This window comes from Solenopsis invicta, chromosome 4 (assembly GCF_016802725.1).
Source record: "Solenopsis invicta isolate M01_SB chromosome 4, UNIL_Sinv_3.0, whole genome shotgun sequence".
Classification (NCBI taxonomy): Eukaryota; Metazoa; Arthropoda; class Insecta; order Hymenoptera; family Formicidae; genus Solenopsis; species Solenopsis invicta.
This window is the reverse complement of record NC_052667.1, coordinates 22419838-22447407: the sequence shown is the minus strand read 5'-3', so window position 1 is coordinate 22447407 and position 27570 is coordinate 22419838. Positions and strand designations below refer to the sequence as shown.

Below are 27570 nucleotides of genomic sequence, written 5' to 3'. Positions count from 1 at the left end.
GTAGGATTAAAGTGGTATAAATAAATAATCAATGTACTCCCTCTACCTGCGCTGTCGTAATCCCTAAAGTTAAATAGGTCACATCAATGTTTGCCATTTAAAAAAATTGGTCTCGATCGATATAAGTTTGAAATCTGATAGATAATCAAATTCTCTCTCTCTCTCTCTCTCTCTTTTTTCAATAAAAATTACAGATGATTTTGCAAGTTTCTTAAAAAGAAACCAGGTTAGACTACACATATTCCCTTAACCTCCCACTTCCCCCCCCCCTCCCCTCCATCTTCCCTTTTTCATTTTTAACAAAGTTTTAACGCTTCATATGTTTAATTTACATATATACATTTTCCTTGACACACTGGCGCCGCTCTTTTGATGTATTTCTCTTACCAGTATGCTGGATATTAATTTGAATATCCTCCACGGTTCGCCTTCGACGGTGCTCGAGCAAATAGGCTGCCGCGATCGAGTTGCGCATGTGGAATCACGCATGCGCGCTCGTCCTCGTTCGACTCGCTCCGTTGCTCCGTATGGCTCGGCGGCGGCGGCGGCGGCGGCGGTGACGGGTGCCGCGGCGCAGGCAGTCAGTCGGTCGCTCAGTCGCTCGCGGTCGTCCGTGAGTCACGCGAGCAGTGTGCGAAGGAAGGGACAGTCGACGACGATGCCAGCGTTGCTGCCGGGCGCGCTCCAGGCCCGACGAGGACGCCAGCGTCTTCCGTAGGCCACGCCACGCGACGCGACGCGACGTGCTCGCCGTAGACGCGTCGTCGCGACGCATCAGGCGCCACTTTGCGCGCGTCAGGAACGCCTCTTCCGTCAGGCACGCGTCTCGTCGCCGCCGAGAAACGGCGGTGGCGTCGATCCGCGGCTCCTCGTCTCCACGTCTCGGGGAGCCAGATGCGCTCCTCCTCGCGGAATCATGGCATCGGTGAAGGTGGCCGTGAGGGTTCGACCCTTCAACAAAAGGTGCGTGCGTGCGTGCGTGCGTGCGTGAGTACGTGTGTATATCGGTCGTGCAACTGGTGACCGGAAGAAACCCGCTCTGCTCTGCTCCGCTTCGCCTCGCCTCGCCTCGCGCCCCGTTCTGCCTCGCGAGATGAAAGAGAGTAGTCTACGCATCTACGATCGTTGCGACGTCGTCGTGCACTTGTCATGCTCTTGCCCCCCAATCGCGGTGGTTAGATGGAATGTCCGTCGCGCTCCCTCCCTGGTCCTCGACTCCTCCGATCCGATTGCTCCGAATCGAGCTGGTAGACGCGCCGAGACACGCGTGGTTCGCGCGAGCAGCTAACGAGCATGCTGTACCGATCGATCGAAGCCTTAAAACAACAAATTCCAACAGCGAGCGGTACACATTGATGTATGACGTTGCGTGCATACATCAGCACGCTCTCGCGAATGACGACGACGACATTCGGGGCACGTCCGGGGTGCGCGCCGTTGCATCCAAATTCGCCTTGACGTCTTCTTTTCGAAATGTCAAAGGAAACGTTCCAGTTTCTCGAGTCCTAATCCTTTGCACGTATCCTAGATATTTTCTTGCTCTCCGTACCGCCGCCAGTCGATACTTATTACGCAATTATTTTTGCGGTCAGTAACATCTTGTGGACGAGAATGTTTTCTCGTGTTACAATGCATTGATTATCGACATGGATATTAATCGCCGCTGGAATCACTGACGCAATATATTGAATATAAAGGATGATGCATATGCATGTGGTGAATACGATTGAAATTGTTGAAAACGAATTCGTCATTGTGTTGGAGAATGATTCACAATCAGTCTTGCTCCACGCGCCTTCTATATCCTTATAGGAAGAAGCAGAAAAGTAAAGATCAATGCGATAAATAATTTTTTACCGTCGAATAAAGTTCTTTTTTTATGTCTGTTTTTTTACGTCTGCTTACACTGAGAAAAAGATGCTCAAGGATGTATGTGTCATATCTCAAAATATTACCACAAATAGAAGCATTTCGTAGAATATTCTAGTATTACGTTTGAGTATCTGTATAAAATTTGAGCATAATTCACATATTAGTTTAAGTTATTTAATTTTTTGTTTACTCTTGATTCTTATGTAAAGTTGCGTTTTGCAGTATTTTCTTGCAAAGATGCATTATCAATTAAATCAAAATTTTTACACATACTAATAAAATTTTTAATAAATATTCGTGCAAAAATGCATTCAGATTTATTTACTTTACTTAAAAGTTATTTATTGAAAACTGCAGTAAAATATAGTAATTTTTGCTGCAAAAATCATTATAAATCAGATTTTTCATTGTTTTCTTCTTTGCAACTAGTTTCAAGACCAAAATTCGAACATTCGTAACCAAAACTTTTTATTGATTAAAGAAAGAGAAAAATAAATCTAAGCCTTCAGTTTTTAAATTTCGATAATTTTAGCTCTAACTTTATATCCAAAACATCTTTTAAAAATTTATTTGTGAAATATAAATCTATTTCTTGAAATAAATTTTTAATAAATAAATAAGAAAAATAAGATATGTTTTATTATCGTAATCAAATTTTTTTATAATATCGAAGAGTAGTCATGAGTAATATTGCTTGCTAATATTTCGATTTTTTTTCAATGTATTGTTACACCGAGAAAAAAATACTTAAAAATTTGTTTGTGGGATATACGTTTATTTTATTGAAACAAATCTTTATTTAAATACAATTTTAAATAGAATTTTATTCCTAGCAACTAAATTAATTAATAAAGAAAATAAACTATATTTTATAGGAACGAGATATATTTCACAGAATTGTATATTTTGTTATCACAATAAAATTTGTTTAGAATTAATTAATATCAAAGAAAATGTCACAAGTAATATTTGCTTCTGAATACTCCGACTTTTTTTCTCAATATAATCCCCTCGGACATTTATTTCTTTGATCAAGAAAAAGTATTTTCATCTTGTCTTATTGAATCACCGTTGTCATTTTAATTTAATCATATGAGTAACGATTGAAAGAGCAAATCTGAACCTTCCTACATTGAGAAAAAAAGTCGAAGTGTTAGCAAGCAAATGTGATATTTTCTTCAATACTTACTGATAAAATAAAAAAATTTGACTATGATAACAAAATATACATTTCTGTGAAATATATCTCATGTCTTTTAATTTATTAATTATTTGCTAGGAGTGAAATTTTATTTTGTCGAGTTTAAATAAAGTATTATTTCAGTGAAATAAATTTGCATTTCAAGTAAATTTTTAAGTATCTTTTTCTCACTTCAAACAACTCTCTTAATAAAACACGAAAAAAACAATTTTACTGCAGCATCAAATTTAGCTAGATAAATATAGATAAGAAAATAATTTCATGTTAAGTCATCAAAATAATTATGTAGGATGTCCAAGTATGATAATGTTGCTGCAAACAGTTTTGATATTCTAGCAACCAAGTAAACATCCGATATACTATAAAATATAAATGATTCAAACATAATTATTTTCAAATCTGTATTTCAGTAAAATTGTTTTTTCCTTGAATATTTTAGAAATCGTTTTAGTTTAATGAGATGGAAATTAAAAGAACGTAAATAACAGTTGCTAAATTACATTTAAAAAAACCTGTCACTCAGATAATATACACTAGTACAATCTCATTAGCCTTCTTTAAATATCATAAATTTAATTCTTGAAAGTCCCTTTGTAATTTTAAACTGTTAAAATATACATTGCAGTGTTTTTTTCGCCAATTTACTATATTCTTTATACACGTAAAGAGATTTAATTGCATTTTTTGTTTCTTTTTTTTATATTGAAGATGCATTTAGTTTTAATTCCATTTCCCTTATAAATAGTAAATAATGCTGAACGTGCATTTAACAATATTTCATAAAAAAATGCTCTCACCTAGTTAGATTAACGATATCGGACGTTACTTGCCCTTTTTCCGAGAGAATAAGCATCTCGGAGCAACATCCTCTTCGAAAGGACGGATTCAATTATTTATTTCGTCGCCTATCCGAAACACAAAGCGAAATGACAGCAGCTTCGATTCACAGCTGCCGCGCCGTGGTCGAACGTTATTGACAGCACATGACACAATTGTGTCACCGTGGTATTGACTGGCGTTGCATTACGGACCGGCGCGAACGGTCGCACGCGTCTCGTCGATTTTTCCGAATTCGGTTTCCGCGATGTCTGTGCGTGGCGTTGGGTGAGGTCAGCGCCAGGATAACGACGTGCTCGTTGCTTTCCAGAGAGGTGGCGATGAACGAGAAGCTGATCGTGCAGATGAGCGGCAAGAGGACGCGGATCTTCAACACCAAGGTAAGACCATTTCGCAGCGTGCGTCACTTCCATCCGCCCCTTGTCGAAATATACGACGGAATAGACAAAATATCTGATATGATTTACTTAAAAATAAGAAATATAAAATCGATTCCAGAAACTTATTTAAAATAGAAAATGAGAACTAGGTCTTAAAATGTTATTTAAAGTACTAAATAATTATTTTATTTTAAATACGTATTTAAAATTTTTAAATACGACCGAGCCCTATTTATAACACTAGTTTTTGTTTGATTTGAATAAAGGAAGCCAAATTCAATTGAAATTAATCAGCAATAAAAACTGATTTAAAATACATAGGTATTTAGAATTAAATCATTTCTTTCTATTTTTATATTTAAAATAGAAAATAAGAAATAAGTTTTAAGAAGTTATTTAAAATAATAAACATTTACTGAATAACTATTTTATTTTATTTTTAATTCGTATTTTAAATAATGTTATTTTAAATGCAATCGACCTCTGATATGTAGTCTATGTTACTTCTGCTTTTTATCATCTCGTTCATTTCACATTTCAAAGTAATTAGATTATCGTAATATTGCTACAAAAAATACGAAAGTTATCATCGCCAAATAAAAAAACCACAAAACTCGGGTTTATGCCACTGGTATGAATTTTTTTTAAACGCAATGATGAATGCAGCGCCGTTATCTTGTTTGTACAATTGTTACCTATTTTTTTATAGCTCTGCAGTTCGTGACAGAGTTCGCGGAACGCTAGCTAAGTGGCGTTTCGTAACGCAATTCTTTATTGCAATTCTTTACGGTGCAAACTTTGAGAGTAAATTTTGATATTTTAAATTCCTTAAAACTGTGATGGAGAAAATATTTCTCAACCATGAAAAAGCAAGGAATGATAATTCTTTGCTTTTTTAAATATTTTGCTGATGACATTATAATAACAATGATATTCAATCTGCGTTGGACATTGTGATTATTGTTGTTGTTGTTATCCAACAGTTGATCCGAGCAGCTGCACAAATATGACGGTAAATTCCGAGTTGATTATTATCAATCGAGGTCAGCAGCTCTCGCACGATTTTCGCGCGCAAATGTATTGCTCGGAGAATTTCGGACCCGGTTTCAACCTTGTTTCACGAGAATGCGATTCGATCAATCACTACGTAACGTAAAGGGAGCAGAAAACAGAAGATACTGGAACGGTACAATAATTACCCGAGAAAAAGTACGGAGAAAAGTCTAAAATTTGACCATCATATGTTTGTTTTTTATGTTTCTTGGTAATAAAATATTTATATTACATTTTTATTATTTTCGCATTATTATTTTTAGAATTATACCGAGCAACAAAAAATAAACTTTTTTGCATTTTTTTATATACGTTTGACCGATAAAAACAAATTTGGGCGTGAAATATCTATCACGTCAGAATTTTGAAAGATTTGCTATTAAAGTTGCTAAAAATAATAATTTTTATTATTTTTTTAGTGCTTAACGACTCTGAATTGAGGTGTGCTACAAACTTCCGCAAAGTTTGTTGTAGGAACTACTATTATAGGATAAGCTAAACAAGGATAGTTTTAAGGCTGTACCTAATCTCATTGAAACTGTTCTAATCTAATTTATGAACATCCATTCGTGTGCACATTTAATTCTAAAAACAAATTTTCATAAAATGAGTCCTTTACATTGTTGAAGTCGCTGTATATACGAATCAAATTCTAAAAATTCAAAATAGCCAATTATACATTTTAATCAATATAAATAATTTAATTTTATAAACTTTGTCGACCATATTAAATCCGCCGTCTTGAACTTTTAAATTTGCAGTAATTAGTATTAAAACCGAGACCAATTTTGTATAATACAATTTTAAAATTTGAGTTTAGATTCGTGTTTAATGACCCCAAATATATAAAAGTGTCATACTTTATGGAAATTTCTTTTAGAATTAAACGTGCCCTTGCACAAATTTATAGATTAAATAAGATCAGTTTCAGTAAGATTATATATAACTACTCTTGTTTGATTCATCCTATTTTTTATCTAATAGTAATAGTTTCGATCTTTCGTTTTAAACTTTGCATAAGTTTGTAGCATATTCAACTTCAAAATTATTTAACATCGAAAAATGCTAAAATTGCGACTTTTAACAATTTTCATAACAGGTTTTTCAAAATCTTAATGTGGCAGAGACATTTTACGTTCAGATTTGTGTTTAGAAGCCAAAAATATATAAGAAGTGACTTGTAAAACCTTAAAGCAAATTTCGTGTTGTAGAACGTTGTTATTGTATTATTTTAAATCTATTATTTATTCTGGTAGTATAATTATTTATCGCTCTTTTATTTCAAAATTGATAAGAACTTCGAAAAGAACTTTAAACAACATTCTAAGTTTTCACAATATACATGTACCTTCCTCAGTCAATATTTCATTGATACACTGAACATCTTGAATTTTTATAACGACTGGCCTTCTAGATATTTGATGATCCTTAATTGGCGAAAATTAACGTTGAAGCAGTTCTTGAATAACAATTCAACAAGAATGAAGAACTTTTCACGTTTGGTGTTCCAAAAACATGATTGAATAACAAGAGAATTACCTGTTATTCAATTCAAAAGAGATTTTATTTTAATGAACACTTTATTCTAGGCTTTAATATAGTCTTAAGTATCCATATATATTTACTATTTTGATGTTTATTTACACTATTGAATATATATTACTGACAGTTATTATGAGCTCGAGTTATAGATAGTTGCTGGTTAGAATGCGTGGGCGGATATCAACTTGTCGTATGAGAAATGCACCTTCGGTGCTAAAAGTGGCTGTTGTCGCATATTTACGTTTTGGCTCTACGTTTCTAAACTGAAGGTCTTATTCATGATGTAAGCTGCGATTACATCACGAGTGTCTACTGTCATATATCCTCTCTAAAGCGCCGTAAAGCCCGAGTTAAACTCGGTGAACCGCAAGTTCGATGGTCTGCGATGCGATCAAATTTTGCGCGATATTGCGATAGGTACATTGTAACATCACAAGAAAATTTAAACGCTGCTACAACAAGCAATTACACGAGCTGTTAATTAATTTCGTTCTAAAAATATCCTGCAATTTTTTTTTTTTAATAAAATTTCCAGCATTAGAGGCTTGTAGTTATTTAAAACATAGAAAACTTGTATACTCGATTTGTTGTATTAATAGTAATGTTCTTGGTTGTACGGCAGCTCGAGCGTGTAAAAACTCACTTCGTGGTACCGTAAAGTACCGAGAAATAATGGCCTTAAATAAACTTTCTAAAGAATTTCTAAGCCGGAAGTTATGACGTGGACGATCTGTTCTTTTTCATCATAATCGTTCAATGCCTCGCGAATTTAGTATCATAATTTCTGCTCGAATAATTTTCATGGATCTCCTAATCATAATAAATAATTGGACCTTTGACCGATATATCCAACCTATCAAAACGAAAGCTGATGCACGTCGTGTTTGTATATTTCTTTTCCACCAAAAATCATTTTAATAAAATTTCAAGAATTATTTAATTAAAAAATAATGCAAATAATTAAAAATGTGTAAAAATAAATTTTTTTATTTTAAAATAAATGTCGAAGATTATTTCGATCCCTATGAAACAAAATCTAAAATTGTAAGAAAATAAATAGTAAGAGAAAAAAGAATGTTGTAATAGCATAACTTAAATTATTATCTTCGATTTTCACAAGACTCAATGAGTTATTGACCAGGGTTGGGTAAGTTCCTATATTTTTTTAACTAACAATAAATTAAATTCAAGTTAATGGCTTATAAAACTAATTTAGTTACGTTAAAGGTTATATAAACAAAAACTAACTAATCAAAAGTTAATTAAAATTAAATTAAGTTAAATTAAAAGTTAATTTTGAAAAGCAAATATCCATATTAAATTAGAAGTTCGTTCTAAGTTTTTAAAATTAGTTTACTCAAGACAATTATAATGTGGATCATTAAACAAATTTAATATTTCATTTGTAAAGTTAATTTATATGAAATAATAAAGAAATATCGTTTCGTATATGTGGGAATGTATTTTTTTCTTTTATAATCTTCTTTTACATAGATAAATTTTCAACTTGGGAAAAAAGTTAATAAATTAAAATGTATGTTTCCAAAATAATTAGTTAAAGTTAAAAATTAAATCGTTCAAAATTAATTAACAAAAGTTATTAACTTTTTAACTTTATTTAAGTTTCAACTTTTTATTTAATTACTTTTTAACCAGTTACCCAACCTTGTTATTAATAAAACAGAAAGTGTTTCGGGCGTACATCTTTCAATCTGTGGCTATCTGCGTGAATCTCCGCGTTGAAAGGTAACAAGGCATGCGTTGAGGAGAAAGTGCGAAAATCGCGGTTGGACCGCAGCAGCCGGCAACTCGTTATTCGCCGATTGCGGCCACGCAATCGAGCGCAATTGCCGCGGCCGCGCTTGTATAATCTACATTTTATCCGCATTTAATTAAACCTTATTCGGGCGATCTCTCTTTCTAATCAAAAGAGAAGGCCAATCCCAACGGAGGACGATTGCTCGGTAAAAAAAGACCTCCAGCGAGTGCGAATTAAGTGCAGCTTTGGCCGAAAGCGCGAAGCGCACTTGTATTCGTTTTTATACCAATGCAAATTAATTAACTTTAATCTCGGAGCAACTTAAAACACTCTTAAAAATTTGAAAGAGATAAAGAGTGAGTTAAACCGAAAGTTAATCTGCATTGGACATTAATCAATTTTGATAACAATCAAGTTGATTGAGTTGTCAATTACTGTTCGTAAATTAACCACAATATACAAATAGCACACTGACAAGGAAAAAATTTATTTGAATACTTGCAACAAAATATTTATTTACGATACATAAATATTTATTTAATAAAAAAAGATTGTTAAAATTACATTAGTGATTCCTTGTACTAAACAAATATTTATATAAATTTAATAAATATTTTTATTGCAAGTATTCAAATAAGTGTTTATGTAAATTTAATAATTCGTTCTCTTGGTGCACACTATCGAGTACGTTTCTCATAAAATATTTTAATTTATTCAAAATTATATATGTTTTACATATTCATTGTGCTTCGTAAAATTTGATAAATTTGGAAACATGCTGAACAGTTAAACTACAGAATTGATCAAAGATGGATTAATAGGCGATTGTAAAACTTTGTTTTGAACTATGTACCGCAGCGAAGTTCAAACGCTCGCGAACATATTCACATGTGAATATGTAAATTACTGTCTTCCGACCGTTAGAGCGTGTTTGCGTACTCGATATAAAGTGCATGCGAAATCGTAAAAGCGAGATTGACCTGAAAACCGTTCTAGTCATGTTTTTTAATTACCCTCCACATTTCGCTTTCCTTACATAATGCAGTACGACGTTCCCAACGATGCTTTATCAGTTACGTAGATTCCGACATAAGGAATGCACATACATTCTGTATGATTACCGTATATAGCAACCTCGCGCGAATATACGCGAGGCAGATTTAAATGCCGGTCGGTAGCTTTCCACGAGGGAAAGAAAATATAAGAGATTCTGTTAGAAAAATATTTAAATTTATGAAAGGTCTCATATACGCACACAAAGGATACAAGGAAATAAATAAAATTACAAAGAATTACATATCAGAGTGTCTATTGTGCTTGCAGAAACCTGGAAAGTACGAAACTTTACTACCTCGAGAAATCCAAGTCTTACCGAAAAATATTTCGGATCTCAGAGAATTTTTATCTAAACGAGGTCTTCTCTCAAAGACTTTATTTCGCAAGCACTAAAGATCAAAGTGCTACATTTTTAGTATCAAAGTATAATTTTTGTTTGAAATTTTTAGACTTTTAAATTAAGCTTTTATTTTTTAAATAAATTTTATTTTAAAAACTTTGTATGAACAGAAAAGCAAAACTGAAAACGTAAAATCGTGATAAATTGCTTTACGCGTAAAAACTGTGTTTTATATGTTTTATACAAAAATTTAAAAAAGCCTGGAAAATCATGCAATTTTTTTCTTGTTTGAGTAGAAACTCTATATGGATATAATTTGTGAATATTATATAATAAATGTAATTATATAGGCAGAATCTATATTCACGTTTCACATTCACGATTGCTATTATTATTTATTCATTCGTACAAATTGGACTCGACTAGTGATAATTGAACTTTGGCACTAATGATGGCGGTAACAAAACATGCACTGCAACACTGGAATAACGATTATCATTTATTGTTCACAGACACCGGATAGCTGCAGAGATATCGACCGGGGGAAGCACAAAGACTTTACGTTCGATCATTCCTACTGGTCCTTCGATTCGAACGACGAAAACTATGCATCCCAGGAAGAGGCTCGTATTAATATCATCTTTTGTATATATTAATTTTTTTGAATGTTGATTATATATATTGTTCATATTTTTTATCATGGCCAAAACGAAATGAAATCGTGACAAAAAATGTTCGCTTGAGCTTTCGCGATCAATGGCGAAACTGTCGGCCTTGAAGATACGTGAAACGTTCGCGATAACGCTACCGTATACGGAAAGATGAAGCCGGTCGTCTTACGCTCGTAGTTATAATTAACTTAATTGCATCGATAGTGAATCACAAACGAAAAGAAATCCTACGAAAGAACCGCGAGAGAAAGGGAGAAAGTGATGTGTCGAGCTCGACGACGATTGAAACAATAATAATTAGTCTTCCTAAGCGCGGCGACAAATGTGGCAATAATTAATCTTCCTAATGATATAATCGGCAGCTGTCTATTGTAACGTTGTAACAGAAGCTTTAGAACCGATTAGAGTTTCCAACAAACGTTTGTAATGAATGAAATAGGGCCGTCAAAGTATAATCAAACAGAATAATCTTGTTATTATGCGAAATACAATACGGGGCCATCGCAGCAATCGCCTCGGGCTACGGTATAATCGGTTGAAGTCGCCGTTACTATGACCTAATTAGATGCCATTATGCAAAAGGCGTAACAAGAGTTATTGAGGAATAACCCGAGACTGATAAAATTTGCTTCGTTTCCGTGCGTTATTGAAGCGTGACGTTATTCGTATTATTGAATGACAGGGAATAATCCTAATTCAATCGTTCTTCCTCTAGGTTTTCTACGATCTCGGTACGGACGTAATAGAAAGTGCCTTCGAGGGCTATAATGCCTGCGTTTTTGCCTATGGCCAGACAGGATCCGGGAAGACCTTCACAATGATGGGCACACCGGTAATGCGATAATCTAATTTCTCGAAAAGATGTTCTCTGTTATTCACAGTCTCATTCACTGTAGGTGGAAAAAAAGACGTTTGCATCGATTCCTTCGAATTTAAGCAAAAAGCATGAGAGAAAATGAAAGGAATTCTCAATTATTGCGGAATGTAACATTTTTGAGACATTGAGATTTAATTAAACGCGCGATTTAAAGCAATAATAAAAATCTCTTATATTAGAAATAATTACCGAATTATCAATCATTATTTTTTCAAAATTTTAAATCGATATAAATTTTGTACTAATATACAAAATAAAAAATTCACAGCTAAACTTTTTCCACCTTCGATAAGAGAACGTAACACAAGTTGATTTTACACAGTCTCTTTTCTTCGTTCTTGTAATTTATTATGTACGAATCGTATCGTAGGAGTCTCAGGGATTGATACCACGGATTTGCAAGACGCTTTTCGCTAGAATGGCAGCTGGAAAGGAGAGCGGGGCGTCATACAGAACGGAAGTATCATTCCTAGAAATCTATAACGAAAGAGTGAGAGATCTACTTAGACTGGATCAAAGCCAATCTCATTCGCTGAGAGTACGGGAACATCCTACGGGAGGGCCTTACGTCCAAGACTTATCATGTCATCTCGTCTACGATTATTCGGACATTCAGGTAAAGCGAAAAAGCAAAGCGACTTAACAAGTTCTATTCATTTGTTTATTGAAACACTACTTGTTGAAATTGCAACAGCACGAAGAATCATATGCTTATAAATAATAATCATATTAATCTCTTTTATCGCATCATAATTTATAAAATAAAATTTTTGGCATTGCTATTTCAGTATAAATAAAGATACATACTTGTAAAGTAAGAAAGTGGGAAATTATGAAGATCATTCTCATTAAAAAAAAAAAAAATAAAAAAAAAAATTATATGATTCCTCTAATTACTTTGCATATAACAGGTAAAGTTATTGAACAAACAGTGGTTCAGAAAATCTACAATATTTTATATTTTATTCTGGCAATTTTGACATGAAATATAAAATATTTTGTAAACTATTAATTTTGTGAAAATTGTACCTTAATATTTTTATGTACAGAATAAAAAAATTAATGAATTGGTATAAAGAAAACATAATTGTTCGAAACGTAGTTTCAACGATAATGGTTTGTAACGCTTTGAATGCTTCATTTCCTATATAAGATAAATATTGTGTGTAATAATAAATAATAATAGTAATAATACGTAAGCACTTCTTCGTGTTACGATATCAAAAAAACAGAGATTCAGAGATCAATAGACGGATTATTTTTGTTTTAGGAATGCATGGTGAGAGGTAATACGCATAGGACTACAGCCAGCACAAAGATGAACGATGTGAGTAGCAGGAGTCACGCAATTTTTACGATAACCTTCGTCCAAGCCGGCCTCTCGGAAGGCAACATGCCGTCGGAGACTGTTTCCAAGGTGCACCTTGTCGACTTGGCCGGAAGGTAGTTCCCGAAAAAAGAAAACATTCGCGAGTCGAGTTATTTTCAAGTTCGTTCGTTCATGAAAATGAAAGAAATGAAAATGAATAGAAAAAGAAAACACAAAGCAAAAACGTAGTGTTTGCACGACTTTCTTTAAAATTCGTTCTTCTGCCTCTTCAGTGAACGTGCGAACGCGAGCGGAGCAACGGGTCAACGACTAAAGGAAGGTGCACACATCAACAAGTCATTGGTGACTCTAGGCACTGTGATATCCACACTCTCCGAGCTTAGTTCTGCCAACGGCGACGTGTCCGCCACGAAACGCAATATCTTTATTCCTTATCGTGATAGCGTGCTTACATGGTTGCTGAAAGATTCCCTGGGCGGCAACTCGAAGACCATCATGATAGCGACTATCAGTCCGGCGGAATGCAATTACAACGACACTCTCAGTACTCTTAGATACGCTAATCGCGCGAAGAACATTATCAACAAGCCGACTATCAACGAAGATGCAAACGTAAAACTCATCAGAGAACTCAGAGCGGAAATAGAAAAGCTGAAATCTCTTATCGATATAAATATGGTAAGTATTTGTGAACGTATCGCAATGCATTTTCTTCCAAATACTTTCTCACTACTATTTCAAAGAGAAATATATTTATTTGTTACTTGTAGAGCGTGGAGAAACCACCGCAAGTGCTGCTGGCTCAAATCCAAGAGAAGCAGGAGCAAGAAAAGGTACTGACCGAGGAATGGACCGAAAAGTGGCGAGAGACGCAACAGATTTTGCAAGAACAAAAAGCGTTGGGATTACGAAAGAGCGGGGTCGGTGTCGTTCTCGACTCGGAAATGCCGCATTTAGTCGGCATCGACGACGATCTGCTCAGTACCGGCGTTACGTTGTATCATCTGAAAGAGGGAAAAACGCTAGTTGGCACGGAGGAAGCTTCCGCTGCCCAGGTAACAATATAGATATAATTCTCAAAATTACATATATAAAAAAAATTATATATACAACCAATATTACTTAAATTATCGATTATTTCAATTCAAATAAAAAACCAAGCTGTAAATAAGAGAAATTATTTTCATGTGTCAATTAATAAAAGGACAATTAGAAACACTCATTGTTATAAACAGGATATTGTATTGACTGGTGCGGACGTGGAACCAGAACACTGCGTGGTCGAACTAGATAGTGGCGTGGCGACGCTGCACCCGCTCTCACCCCACTGCTGGATCAATACTGCTCAGGTAGACAAACCGACAAGACTATCACAAGGCTGTATCATTCTCCTGGGTAGGAACAATATGTTCCGGTATAACGATCCGGCTGAGGCGGCGAAACTCCGAAAGGAGGGTGGCTCGGGCAACGGCAATCTGCAATCAACGGTTGTCAATCTGTCGAGGTTATCGCTCTTAAGTTGGAGCGTCTCCGATCTGCACGCATCCTGTTCTAGTGACAATCTACTAAACTCTAGCGAGGATCTCAGGGCAGTCGAGGAGTTGGAACAGCAGAAGGCCGCGCTTCTGAAGGAGAAGGAAGACTTTAAGGTGGCTGAAATCTATTCTAAATCAGGACATTTCCAGGCCGAATTTCAATTAACTGTGTATTTTTTTCGCAGAGGGAACAAGAGGAGCGCGAGGAGAGATGGACCGCCAGAAGGGAAGCGCTGGAGGGAGCCCAACGTGAGTTGGAACGCGAATGGGGTGCACAGTGGAAAGAATGGGCGGACGCGATCGCGGTTCTGGAGTCGCGTCAACGTGAGCTGCGCGCGCGCCGGCATATCCTGGAGCAAGAACGACGGGACGAAATGACGCAAGTAAGTGACACGGACGCGCCTCCGTCTCCGGACATGAATGTAATGTCGATTAAGTACCAATTCTACCTCGTCCTTGTCGTTATCGGTGTCCTTATTTGCTTGTCTGGCAACATCATCATCTACTCGCACGTTTGTCCGTTAAATATGTGATATCCCGATATGTCGCAATGAAATTTCGCTCTTCACGTGCCGCTGCGAAATACCGCGAATTCGTGGACGGACATCTGCGAGAGTGTTCCGACTATACAAACAACGGTTTGTGGAACGACATTTCGATACAGACCAAAATTCTTGTGATTAAGATACACAGTAACTGTCTATCGATGTCTATAGATTCAGGCCTGATCGGTATGTGTATCCCTCTATAGCAAGTCTAACGTTGTCGTTTGTGAGATTTGCGTTCGCTATCCATAAAATTGTCTACGTGAGATTATCTTGATTCCTCTACTGGCCTCAAGAATCCTTAAATATATTGCGTATACAATTAACATATTAATATCTATAAATTGTTTATGTTAACAAATTGCGTTGAGATGTATGAGTAAGCCGCTGATTATGAAAAGGTGCTAGTGCTGAAGAGATATTGCCGGACAGATGGCATTCCTTGGAATGTTATATATTTAAGTATCTAGTAAGAATGTTAAAAGTGAAGTATGTACATATCTTGGGCTTGTTTGTATAGAGATACGTCTATGGGTTTGTTATGCGAGATGTAAAGATACAGAGGCACTAATTATTGTTATACTGATATATATATATATATTGTTGTTTAATAAATTTTTCATACAAAAATTGGCGTTTGATCCTCCACGAAGTACTTGCACGCACTCTCACTGTTTTTTCTCTCTGTTCTTTCTCACATAATTTTTAAGAGTATGCAATCAATCAACACTCCCGATTAACAAACCCAATTTCTTATTAACTCGTTGTCGCCGCATCATCCGCATGACGCATTATTCCGAGTGTTAATTAATAGAATAAAGAAAACTTATTATTTTCTCGAGACAGTGCATCGCGAAAATATACATTTACTGTTTATTTAATTTATTTTATGATTTGTATTTCTTATTTACATTTATTTTTCAAAGACGTGCACAAGATTTAGCGAATATGCGTAATATTTACGCTATTAAAATATTTTATTTACGCTTAAAATATTTTATTCTATAATACAGCGTCAAAAGATATTTTTGTACATCTTGAAAGAAAAAGTGTAAACGTTTATTTTTATTTTTGTCCATTTTCAGGCGCTACCTCATCACTGATGTTCTGTAATTTTAAGGGAGCATATACACCTAGATGCATCAAAACGAGATTTAACTTTGCGATTCTTTTGTGGAGAAACAGAAAGAGATAGACAAGTCGGGTTTGTTTATTTGTTTCATTGAAAAGATCTTTTCTCTATTTAACATTCAAGTTTTATTAAAAAAATAATATAAAATGGCGACGTCGATCAAATTTCTCAAATCATGTTTGAAAAACGTTTGCAGGGTCATATTATTCACATAACACGAATATTTTAAAGTCAAGATCTCGAGTGCTGTCTGCTTTAAAGTCTACTTTTCCACAGGTTTTATAAGAAACGCATTCTGAAATTGCTTCAAAGATTGTTTATAATATAAATTGCGGACTGTATTTTCTTTTGGCATTATATTACACATCTTTCAATTTTTTGGCAGACGCACTATAATTCTTTGCTTCCTGCTTGTTAGCTCAATATCAATTTTTTTCGTGATGCACGGTTCTCGCTTCTTGATTTTCGAAAATTTTCCATTGTTCCAAAATTTTAAGGTTTTTAAAACCTTTCTCTTCCTTTTTCCTCATTTTCTGTTGCCAAATCGACCGTTCGTCTTTTGAAATGCAGTTTTAAGACTTATTATTGACTGAAGTTCGAGTTTCATATTTATAATATGCATACATATCGCAAACGACGCGATGCATACGTGGCACTATATTCATGTGCCTTTCTTTTATGATAATCCATGCAGACAATACGCATTTTTCTCGGTAGTATTTCTTTATTACAAATGTAATAAGTAAACGGAATAAGTATTTCAATTGCTAGATTGTGTGTGAACGTAGAAGATCGGACGTCTTACTTCATGGTAATAAAATAAATAAAAAAGAAGAGAAAAAAGGTGGCTCTTCTTTAGACCTCTTGTGAAAATTTAGCAGCTATTTAGCGCGCTCAATGTGCTCAACTATAATTTCGTGTAACTCTTCTTCTGTTTTTCATCGAATTGACTTAAAATTACAGAAACATTCTTAAGACATTAGACTTTAAAAATATGTAAAAAAAAAATCGATTTTTGAAAACCATTCTAGGTGTATATGTCTCTTAAATATTAATATTTTTTGTTCTCATTTGCAACAATATGTATCATGGCGAATTATTAATATTTAATTTTGAATCATCTTTTGTTGATTATCTCTTTTGTTAACGCATCGGTGTGTGTGTGTGTGGTACCAGGTAGAAAGTATATGTAGGGAAGTCGCCTATCTACGCACATTATTGCAGTCCAAGCATCGACAATTGCAAGAGCTCGTCGACAATCAGGAACGCGCGCAAACTGATCAACATCGATGGGAAAAGGTAAGGATTATAACGTGAGGAATCTTCGAGTTCCGTATCTGTAATACGCATGCATATCGCGAATAATGCGATGCATACGCGGCATTATATTAATGTATATCTTTCTTTGATGATAATTCATGCAGAAGATATAACGTCTCCCTTGGTAGTATTTCTTTATTACAAATATAAAACGACGGAATGTGAAGTATTCCGATTGCTAGATCGTGTGTGAACGTAGAAGATCGGACGTCTTATCTCATAGTAATTTCAATGCGATTTTGTAGAGAGTGAGTGAAGCGAAATGTGCATTTCAGACGGATAACGGTGCCGGCAGTGACGACAGTCTGCCCGATTCTTGGTCCAGTCTCAACGATGAAAAGTGTATAGACAGTGTCAGGCAATTAGTGAATCATCATGTAAGTAGATTTAATGCATTTCTTCCCGTCCTCTTATTTGTAAGACATTTTTCCTTCTTTGTCATATTAGAAACTATATTCAAGAGTGACAAAAAAGTCAAAGAAAAAAGAAGTTAGAGACTAACGAGTTAAGCGTCTCTTCAATCTCGATTTGATCACTTTCTCTCCTACAAAAAAAAAATCTTCTTATATAGAAAAAAGAACTAGCCGCTTTGGAGAGCGAGCTGCAGAGCAAGGTCAAATCTCTGAACGAACATCAGAGCAAGGTAGATAAGATGGAGGAGGAGCTGATGGAGATCGCGAAGAAGCAGAAGCAGATATTCAGGGCAGAAGTATGTACATGTAAAGTATTAAAGAAAAAGTAATGTTTTTTTTTATAAATAATGTAAATAGTGTGTGGCTTATTATATAAATTTTTATTTAATATAATCACATCATATTCTATGATGGTCCACTTATTTATTAATTTTCTAAATTCTTTCTCGAAAAAATTAATCGGCTTTGATTCTTTAACGAACAAAAAATTAGAGACTCACGATGAAAAGTATTCCCTCATCCAACTCACTATCGTCTTTTACAATCATTGAAGTATGTACTTGTTACGAGAAGAAAGAATTTGAATCACTTTATCCATATTTTTTTAAACAAAATCGGCTTCTTCGAGAAAGCAATTAAAAATATTAAATGGACGATTACCACAGAAAATGATAGCAATTATATTATTGAATAAATAATGAATTATATTAACAAAATTGCATACTAACATTATTTATAAAAACGATATTACTTTCCGATCCTCTCTAATATTAACGTTCTGCAAAAAATGATTCTTTACATTAACGATTTCTAGCTGGGAGGTGAAGGAGTAACGGAGAAGAAGCAATTATTGGCCAAGCGGACTCAGGAACAGCTTGAAGAGATCGTACGGCGTAAGCAGAGCCTATCGTTGGACTTAAAACGCGCCACGCCCGCGTTTCTAGACGACTGTTCGTCAAACGATTGTGACGAGACGGCCTTCAGCTGTAATTCCAGGTCTTTTCAAGAACCGAACAATAGAAAGCATCAGATCGTCGCGGACTTGAATTTGTTGCCGCAGAGTATACCGAGTTCCGATACCGCGGAAACATTCCACACGGCGGCGGCCGACTCTCCGGAACTTCGCATAGCTTTCGAAGACATCGACACGACGTGTATAAGCGATCTAATGAAGAATGTAGCTACAAACGAGAATCGAAATGATGGTAACTCGACCGAGATGGAAATTAAAAACACGACAAATGCGAACAGAGATACTTCCATGGAGTTGACGAGCGACGAAGAAAGGAAGGTACAATCGACCGCGATATCTAACATCCCAGAGAACATGCTCCAGGATACGCTGGAATCGCCAATACAACAGAATCCGGCGATGAAGAAGCTGAACCAAAGAATCGCACGTCAACGTATGATGGTAATGAGATGCCTGGACGCTGGTACTCCGTCGAAGGAAGAGCTCAATCGACAGATAATGATACTACAGGATCTGCAGAAACAGCAGATCGAATTGGAAGTGTCTTTATTGGAGGATGAAAAGAAGAGTTATTCCACAAGGCGACTCGAGTGCGGCGATAGCGACGACCACAGTGATAAACTTGTCAACGAGACCGAGAATCATGTGCAGAACGAATCAAATGCTTACTGTAGTGTTGTAGAACCTACGAATAATAGCTCCGCCATTCTGTTAACGGTAGCGCAAACCAGATCTCAACTTTTCAGGAATAACAGGCCTAATACTAATGATCAAGAGACTTTGTCGGAATCGTTAGCGTCTAAAAGATCCTCTAGTCGGGGTTACTCGACGGTTTACTTAACGGTAAGTAATTTTCTCTGTTTCTTAGAATAAGAATCAAATATTAAGATCAAATCAATTTCAACACGGATACGTTCTTTGCGCAGAGTCAGAATCGCGGCGATCGCTTGAGTAGTCCGTACTCTTTGACAATCACAAGGTCTCTGCCATCATTAATAGCGAATGACGGTGATTGTGTGATTAATATGATCGTCAGTGTGCCGTCGTACGTGATACGCGGAGCTGGCGCGTCCAGTCATTATGAATACGAGGTACGAGTTGTAGCACAAGACGATAGCTGGACACTTCTGCGTAGATACAGACGGTTCCGGGAATTGTATATATCGATGCGACAGAAGTACGGTAGCAAGGTACGCTCTACATTATCGCTCTTAACTATATTGTGCAATAATTATGAAAGTGGCAAGTATGAGAATTCAAATCAATTGAGTAAGATACCAGAGGTACCCACTGTGAGAAAAAAAAATTTTTGTTATTAAATATATTTATTTTAAGTAAATATATTTTTTTATACCTATTGATATTATTTAAATACTAAAAATGATATTACAATAAATATAATTTACTTCATGTAACAAATTTTTTTCAGTATACCTACACTTTGGATAAAATTATTTTTAATTTCAAATAAGAAGCTTTGCAAAGAACTGTTGCAAAGAAAGAGTTCTTGTTAACAAATATTTAAATTATAAAGCTCCCTTTAAACAGCATAAATTCGTTACAAAATTTGTTTTATAATTTTACCATGTAAAATACGAATAGCATTGAAAAATCAAGACGTACATACATATATAAAATATAAGTCAAAACTCACATATTTATACATAAATATTATATAATTTATTCTGAATTCTAACGAATTATAGATAATTTAAAGTGGACTTTAAGCTATACATAGAATAGTCTAATTAATTAAAACAAAATATACATGTGACTCAGGCCATTTTCATAAACATTTGATTAATACTATCGATTTTATGGAAACTTTTTGATCACAGGTTGCAGCGATACGCTTTCCCCCACGCCAAGTCTTTCCAAAGTACGAAGTAGTAGCGAAGCAACGGCGGAAACGCCTCGAGGAATACCTTCGTCGATTAATTCAAGTTTGCTCTGAACTGCCGCACTGCGAACCCTTATACAAATACAATGGTAATCTTACTAACATAAACAAGCAATCCCTGCTGGAGTTCAGCCCGTTTTTCAGACGCGGTATGTTCGAGAGTGGAAAGTACGGAACTAGCTAAAGTATTATCGTGCAATTCTCATCTGTTCGAATGCCGAAGAGAATGAATGAGAGAATTCAATAAGTGAATATGACAAATGTTTAAAATTTATCATATTTTTTTTCATTTTCTTTTCTATTATAACAAATGTAGCAGCTATAGCAAAAGAGGTATTAAGTGAATTGAATAGCAACGGCGTTTGTACAGAATGAGTCTCGTAACATTTGTCGCATACATACACAAGAGAATTTTACCTTAGAATTTATCCTTAAAATCGTGGTGGTCGTGAAATAACATGGTTCGAAGAATTTTACTATAATTTTAATAAAATTTAGCAAAAATTTAGTAAAATTTAACCAAACTGTTTTACTGTGATATTATTAAGTCACAGAAGATTATGAAATTCTTTGAAATACAATGTTTCATGATTACTACGATTCTGAGGGTAAATTCTAAGAGAAAATTCTCTCCGTGTATGTATGCAATATATTCCTTAAATCACATATCAATTCTATGAAAAATTAAAAATAAAACTAAAATGTGTTTCGTAACTTATTGATATATTCAATAAGAGTATTACGAACCATTTATCAGTGACTGAGTTACAAATGTTAAGTGACTCGTCCTGCTTTGTAGTCGTTACAAAAATATATGCTTCCAGAAGCTTAGCGATCGTAAGACTGGTTTGTAGAAAATGAGCGTTCCTCGCTGATACTGTCTCATGCGCTCAGAGTAAATTTGCGAAGAGATATTAGTGGGAAAGCAACGTGATATATTCTTTATGAAAGAGAGAAAAAGAAGATCGCGGTTGGCGAGGCAAAACATATCGCGTTACAGCGACTTATTTTTTCCTTTATAGATATTTTCCTAATGTCTTTTCAATAGAATCTCCCAGTAGAATTCACGAAGTGTACCTTCCTTCGATATAGTCAAATCATGTAGTTGATATTATATTTCCGATTACGTTCTACTAGCACAAACGAACGTTATTGTAAATTACGAAGCGGCAAAAGAACGAATTCGTCAGTGACCATAACTTCGCAAAATAGAGACCATAACTTCGTAGTTTACTCGATAGCCGAAGAGTATTTATTTTGTGCGTCGAATAGCGTTTTGTATGCGCGACCCAAGTAGCGAATCAACTAGCGAATTGAAAGAACACTTTCCATTAGCATAATAATTATCGACTTGTAAACGTAGCAATGTATTACAAGCGAGAAAGATATCATATCTTTGTTAAAATTCTTCCGTTTTCAGGATTTTATCTCTGGCTATTAATAAAACTTTTACCACTACTTCAGATACGTGTTCTAGAGTTCCAAATAAGAAAAAAAATGCATATAAACATGTGTTCAAAAATATTTATCGAGTTACAATTCCTTAAAATTCTTTAAAAAGAAAGTCCATTTTTATTTTCTCATATTTTCTAAATTTAAGATACGACAAAGTAAAAATGTGCAAAGGTATACTTTTTCAGTTTTACTCACTGATTTTCTTAAGTTACTCAGATTCATTTTTTAATATTTTTAGAAAGACGAGATTTTAATTTTTTAAAGTTTTAATTTTTTTATGTGATGTATTATTTTAGACAAAAGTCTTTAAAATCTTTTTTATTTTTTAAGAGAATTGTTACCTTAGAAAAAATAAATAGTGGATTAATATAACAAAATTGAAGTATACAAAACTCACAAAATTAAGAAAGATCAAGGTCTGACTTGGAAACAGTTTTACTCAGCTTAGGAGTATAAATAAATAATAAATAAAAAAGTTGTAACTGGATAAAAGGATATTTCCAGACATGTATTTCTATGAACTTTTTTTCACACCGTGGCCTTTAAGTATCTAAAGTAGCGGCAAAAAGTTTATTAATATCCTCTGTCTGTTTGCTTGGCTGTGTGTGCGTACGCGTGTATGTGTGTATAAATGTGTCTAGTGCAAGGAATTAACAGATCACTGTTAAAGTTTGAAGTTGTTATGCAGATATTAGCATTTATTTGAATATTAATACTAAACCAAAGTCAACGATAACTATCGATTTTGGGAAATATCACTGCGTTGCTATGGATGACAATTGATCAGATCGATCAGACTGTACGATTGAAGTATTAAAGTTTTACCAAAAAGCTTCTTATTGGCGTGCAAAAAACCTTGAGATAATATAAAACTGCTTGTTCGTTACATAGCCAGGATTTCGCCTTGTAATCTTGCCGGATATTCAAACATGCGATGAAAAAGAAGAATCACACTTTCAGCTTCGAAAAAACGCTATTATATTTAGTACGTTAAATAAAATAAAATCTATATATATAAAAAAAATAATAAGCGCCACAAGTACGATAAATATGCTTTTCGGTAGTACGATAAAAAAAAAGGTATTTATTCCATGGCTGTGTGTAACCTGGATTCGAAAGAACCCCACAGATTTATCCTGGCTAATAATTAATAATTAGTGATAACGAGACACTTGACACTCTGAAGCGACAACACCGTTTAGAAGGTGTGTATCGCGAATACTAATCGAGATGTGTATAACGAGGCAGTTATTACTTATTCGAACGGACATTACCTCGCGTTTCATACGATCATCATCACAATCATCCCACGTCGTTATCCGCTTTTTTTATACACAAATCTACGAGACCTATATGTTCCATAAGTGTAACAATGGAGTACAATAAATTGTTATAATACAGCGCATTTTTTTTCCCTTTGCTTGTGTATCACATATCGCCGCGATGAAATGTAAACCGCCTGGCATCTTTCGCCAACCAGGCGTATTTTCGTAAATTCACTTTGCATAGAAAAATACTAAATAATTACATCCTCTATCATTCTCTATTCTATCCTGCTATTAGAAATTTAAATTATTATTTCTCTTTTCTGAGCATTTTGCGACGTATATATGTATATGTACACATATGTAATACATACTTGATATATAATTCTCTGATAAATGTCTAATGTCCATGTCTATCAATCAATTACCAATTATCTTAAATTAACTTTAATCTTAGTTTATAACTTATTCGTTATCTTTTTCTAGTTCCAGGAATTAAAAAAAAATAATAAGTTAAACCAAGATTAAAGTTAATTTATATTGATAGCAACAGACATAAAAGTATATTTTTCTTGATTTGTTTAGTTCAGAAAATTCACATAAATCATGTGGTATTTAAAAGAGAAACCAATTCGAGAAATAGGGAAATTAATGGTAGTTACAACAGACATCAAATAGCTAAACAAATGAGCATCGTCCCTTCGATGTATTCGATTTTTGCAATAAATTATTATATTAAATAATAGGATGATTTTTTCATACCTCGATTTAAATGAACACTTGTTCACTCGCTAAACTATCAGCAAACGGCGCGACAATCACTCTCGTGGCAAAATAAAACGTCAAACCGAACGTGATAGAAATCGGCAACGCGGGTAGCGCTTTCTTGAATATGGCCAGCAACAGCAGTGTTAAACAGAGGCCCTACGTAAAAAGCAATCGATTAGAAAAATTCGATTAACACAATGTTAAAACAATAAAGAGCGTATTTAAATACATACAATAAGAATAGCAACAAAGCAAGCCAACGTGGTGTTCCAGTCTCCATAGCTGGACGCCTTTCCGACGAGCACGCTATAAAATATAAAATCTCCGAGACCTAGTTTAACTCCACGTTCTTCCTCAACCGCGGCTTGTCCTTGTGACTCTCGTGGACGATTGTCCTGCTGTCTCGTGTTTTCCCTCAATGCAGACGAATTCTCGCGCACCTCTTGGGCACGCCTCGTGCCACGTTCCTCTGTACAATCAAATTTAATGCAATTTCTTTATTGAAAAGACTTATTTGTTAAGATTTAATTTTAAATTTAGATATTTCAAACAAATAACTGTACAATGTAGTACTTGTTTGATCTGGAAAGAGCTTACATTACTTTTATTTAATTAATCCTGAAATGCTAATCATATTTTTCTAACACTAGTCTGGGTGAAAATTCACCCACATAATTGTTTCTTTTACACTTTCTTCTACTTTACAGGTTGCAAAGTGTTAGAATAACTAAACTAACATTATTTTAATGTACAAAAAAAATCTTATTAAATATTATTTTAAGCTACCAAAATTTTAATAATAAAAACTGCATTAAATCCTTTTATTGCAAATTATAGTAATGCTTAATTCGCGTACCATGCGTCTCTATCCATTCTGGAGTAAAACCTCCCTCCGCATCGCCTGATGCCTGATTATTTTGATCGTCCGGTTGGCCACGCGTAGGAGACGCTGGAGTGTCGCCAGACGCCATTGTAGCTGCTTGTACATATCCAGCATAAGTCACAGTAAACGAGTATAATATGGTGGAAGAATATATTAGAGCAGGGAAAATAGATTCGTTTCGTTCCTGCGCCGTTTCAACGAGTATCCTTAGCGGACCGTTCGGTGTTAAAACCGCAATCAAGTCTAAAATACAAGTAAGGATATAAGGTCGTCAAAATATTTACAATAAGTTTCCATCTCAAAAACACCTTACCCCAAATGCTTATAACGCCGAGCACAACCCACGCCGTCCATTCGGGTAAATATTTAATGAAAACAAGCGCCATCAAAGCAGAAATGAAGATCAGATATGCCTGTTGAAGCTGCAATGGCCCTTGCCAGTGTATACAAATCATTCCAACTACACCAAAATTCCATAAACCTATACCTAACGTGAATAGATCCATTGGAATGTTATAAGCTTTCAATACTTGCCTGTAAACAAAAATACACTATAAATCTTCCTTTAGATCTTAATAAACAGAGTATAGTTTTAATTTAAATGAATCTTTACTTACTCGCAATATAGAACAGAGAACATTGAGAGCAACAGTAGAGAGCTTATAATTAACCAACCATGTATGACTTTGTAAAATCTGTATTTGTAGAGAATGATAAGTATCACAGTCATAAACACAATAACGCTCATGAGAATCAGCGAGTTGGCGAACGCCTGCCAGACTTTGGTACTCGTGTCAGAGCTGTCCTCATGAAATGGAGTGTACACTCTGAAAAATTGTCATTTAAATAAAGGCCATGTGCAGCAGGAGCATAAGCTGTATCATTGAGAGAACAAAACTCACAAGTACATTCCCTTGGTCGTGTAGAAATGGACTGAGCTAATAGTGGCCACCACAACCAGCATGCACAGTGAAACAGGGACGAAAAGTTTGATCACATGCGCCGCACCGTATTTGAGTTCCTCTTCCTCCTCATCTCTGTAGTGCCTCAGTCTATTTTGATTATTGCTACCGGACGCGCCACGTCTGTTCGATCGGGCGACCGCTGTGCCTGGCACCTCAATTTGCACTTCGGGTAACCCATTCTCCACCTGCGACAAAAAAAAGAAAATACTTTTAACGACGATCTCCTAAATCTCGTTCTAACAAAGAAAATCAAAATTACAAATATTCTTCGATCGAAATGAAAGACTGAGACTTCCATTGAAAAAAATCTACCTCTTCATTGGCACCTCTGGAACGGCTTTTACGACGATCGCTGCCCAGGATCAGGTCATCCGTGCGAGATTCCGCGACGTGACCGTCCATCAGGCTTGTGTACTCGTTCGCTGAATCGTAGTCACTCTCAGACATTCATCAAAATCTGTTCTTCGGACGAGCGGATAGAGGAAGGCTCGTTACTCACAACGGATGGCTCCGTGCTACTTCCAACACTCTCGGCGCTTTGTCTCCACGCGACACACTTACACATAAAAAGGAGAGAGAGAAGATACGCGACTTACGTTCGATTCAACTCCCTCGTTTCTCTGATCATCCTAAATCGTCCGTCTTCCGCGAGTATTAAATCTTTCTACTTGTTGACAACCGTTTACAACCTCTTTCTCTTGCTCTCTCTCTCTCTCTCTCCTCACTGATTCACCGTGCGGCCGCCATCTTTAAAATAAATACAAAAGATAAGAAGCTGTTCCGAACAGCTATACTTTGCTGCACCTTTTGCACTCGAGATAGAGCAGGTAAAGTAATAATTATTTTAAATAATTAATTTAATTTTTGTCAAATTCATTTGGCTTTTCATTAATTTCATACAATTTTACAAAAATTCAAGAGCATTTCTTTTGTTTAATACATTTCCGTCCGGTTATCCAAGTGGTGGAAATGCGCATATAACATATTTACATGTAAAAGCGCCATGTGCGCTTTCTCATCATTCAATATATACGCCATTTTGGAGTGCGTTAAGATTTCTCAGATATTATTTTATTCTTGTTTAATATTCAGTAAAGATAATAAGAATGAGATGATACCAGGAAACACTTGGATCAGGAATCTGAACGTACCTTTGTGTGCATGGCCAGATTTTGCCTTGCAGGATCTCCAGCTCCGCGGGTATCGAATGTCGTGCTCGTGGGAGTGTGAATCGTCCATTAGTTTGCCGCCGTTCGGTTCTCGACCGGTGCTTGTCGTTCATCGCTGTTCATTGTTGCCGGCGCCCATTGCTTCTCCTGCACGACCGTGACCTCTGCGTGCGCTAAACGGGTTTGGTTTTCGATGTGACAAAACATTGGCGAGCTGACGAGGAGAGAGAAAGAGAGACGAATAACTCTCCGACCGCTCCGACGCAGTGGCAGGAGGCCTCGGCGTTGAGCGCGTGGCGTGGTCGCGACCGACTCTTGGTGCGGCCTCT

The 27570-nt window shown here is 35.4% G+C and overlaps 3 protein-coding genes across 6 annotated transcripts in view; 1 reads left to right on the top strand and 2 right to left on the bottom strand.

Moving 5' to 3' along the window:
- The window catches only part of LOC105196136 (myosin-I heavy chain), a 71136-nt gene extending 46787 nt beyond the window's left edge, over positions 1 to 24349 (bottom strand). The window contains exon 1 of the mRNA XM_039448379.1: positions 24219 to 24349. The gene's annotated coding sequence lies outside the window, so the exon portion shown is untranslated. The remainder of the gene's footprint in view (positions 1 to 24218) is intronic.
- Positions 567 to 23591, top strand: LOC105196126 (kinesin-like protein Klp98A). Of its 4 annotated transcripts, XM_011161885.3 has the most exons (16): positions 567 to 963; positions 4221 to 4290; positions 10553 to 10663; positions 11427 to 11543; positions 11959 to 12204; positions 12859 to 13031; positions 13191 to 13596; positions 13689 to 13973; positions 14154 to 14567; positions 14639 to 14836; positions 17307 to 17429; positions 17726 to 17827; positions 18022 to 18159; positions 18678 to 19679; positions 19763 to 20026; positions 20675 to 23591. In XM_011161885.3, exons 1-16 carry the CDS (start codon positions 917 to 919, stop codon positions 20918 to 20920), a joined length of 3942 nt encoding a protein of 1313 aa, XP_011160187.1. In that variant the 5' UTR covers positions 567 to 916; the 3' UTR covers positions 20921 to 23591. The 4 variants fall into 4 exon arrangements, with proteins under 4 accessions (XP_011160187.1, XP_039304314.1, XP_025995339.1 ...); XM_039448380.1 differs by lacking the exon at positions 567 to 963 and having other exon boundaries at positions 3428 to 4290; positions 17355 to 17429; XM_026139554.2 differs by lacking the exon at positions 567 to 963 and having other exon boundaries at positions 3429 to 4290.
- On the bottom strand, positions 23231 to 27558 carry LOC105196124 (presenilin-1). Its single transcript, XM_011161883.3, has 8 exons — positions 27224 to 27558; positions 26385 to 26819; positions 26010 to 26257; positions 25725 to 25934; positions 25421 to 25641; positions 25081 to 25350; positions 24458 to 24693; positions 23231 to 24380 (listed from the first exon to the last, which is right to left on the bottom strand). Exons 2-8 carry the CDS (start codon positions 26517 to 26519, stop codon positions 24225 to 24227), a joined length of 1476 nt encoding a protein of 491 aa, XP_011160185.2. The 5' UTR covers positions 26520 to 26819; positions 27224 to 27558; the 3' UTR covers positions 23231 to 24224.
- Positions 27559 to 27570: the final 12 nt, after the last annotated feature.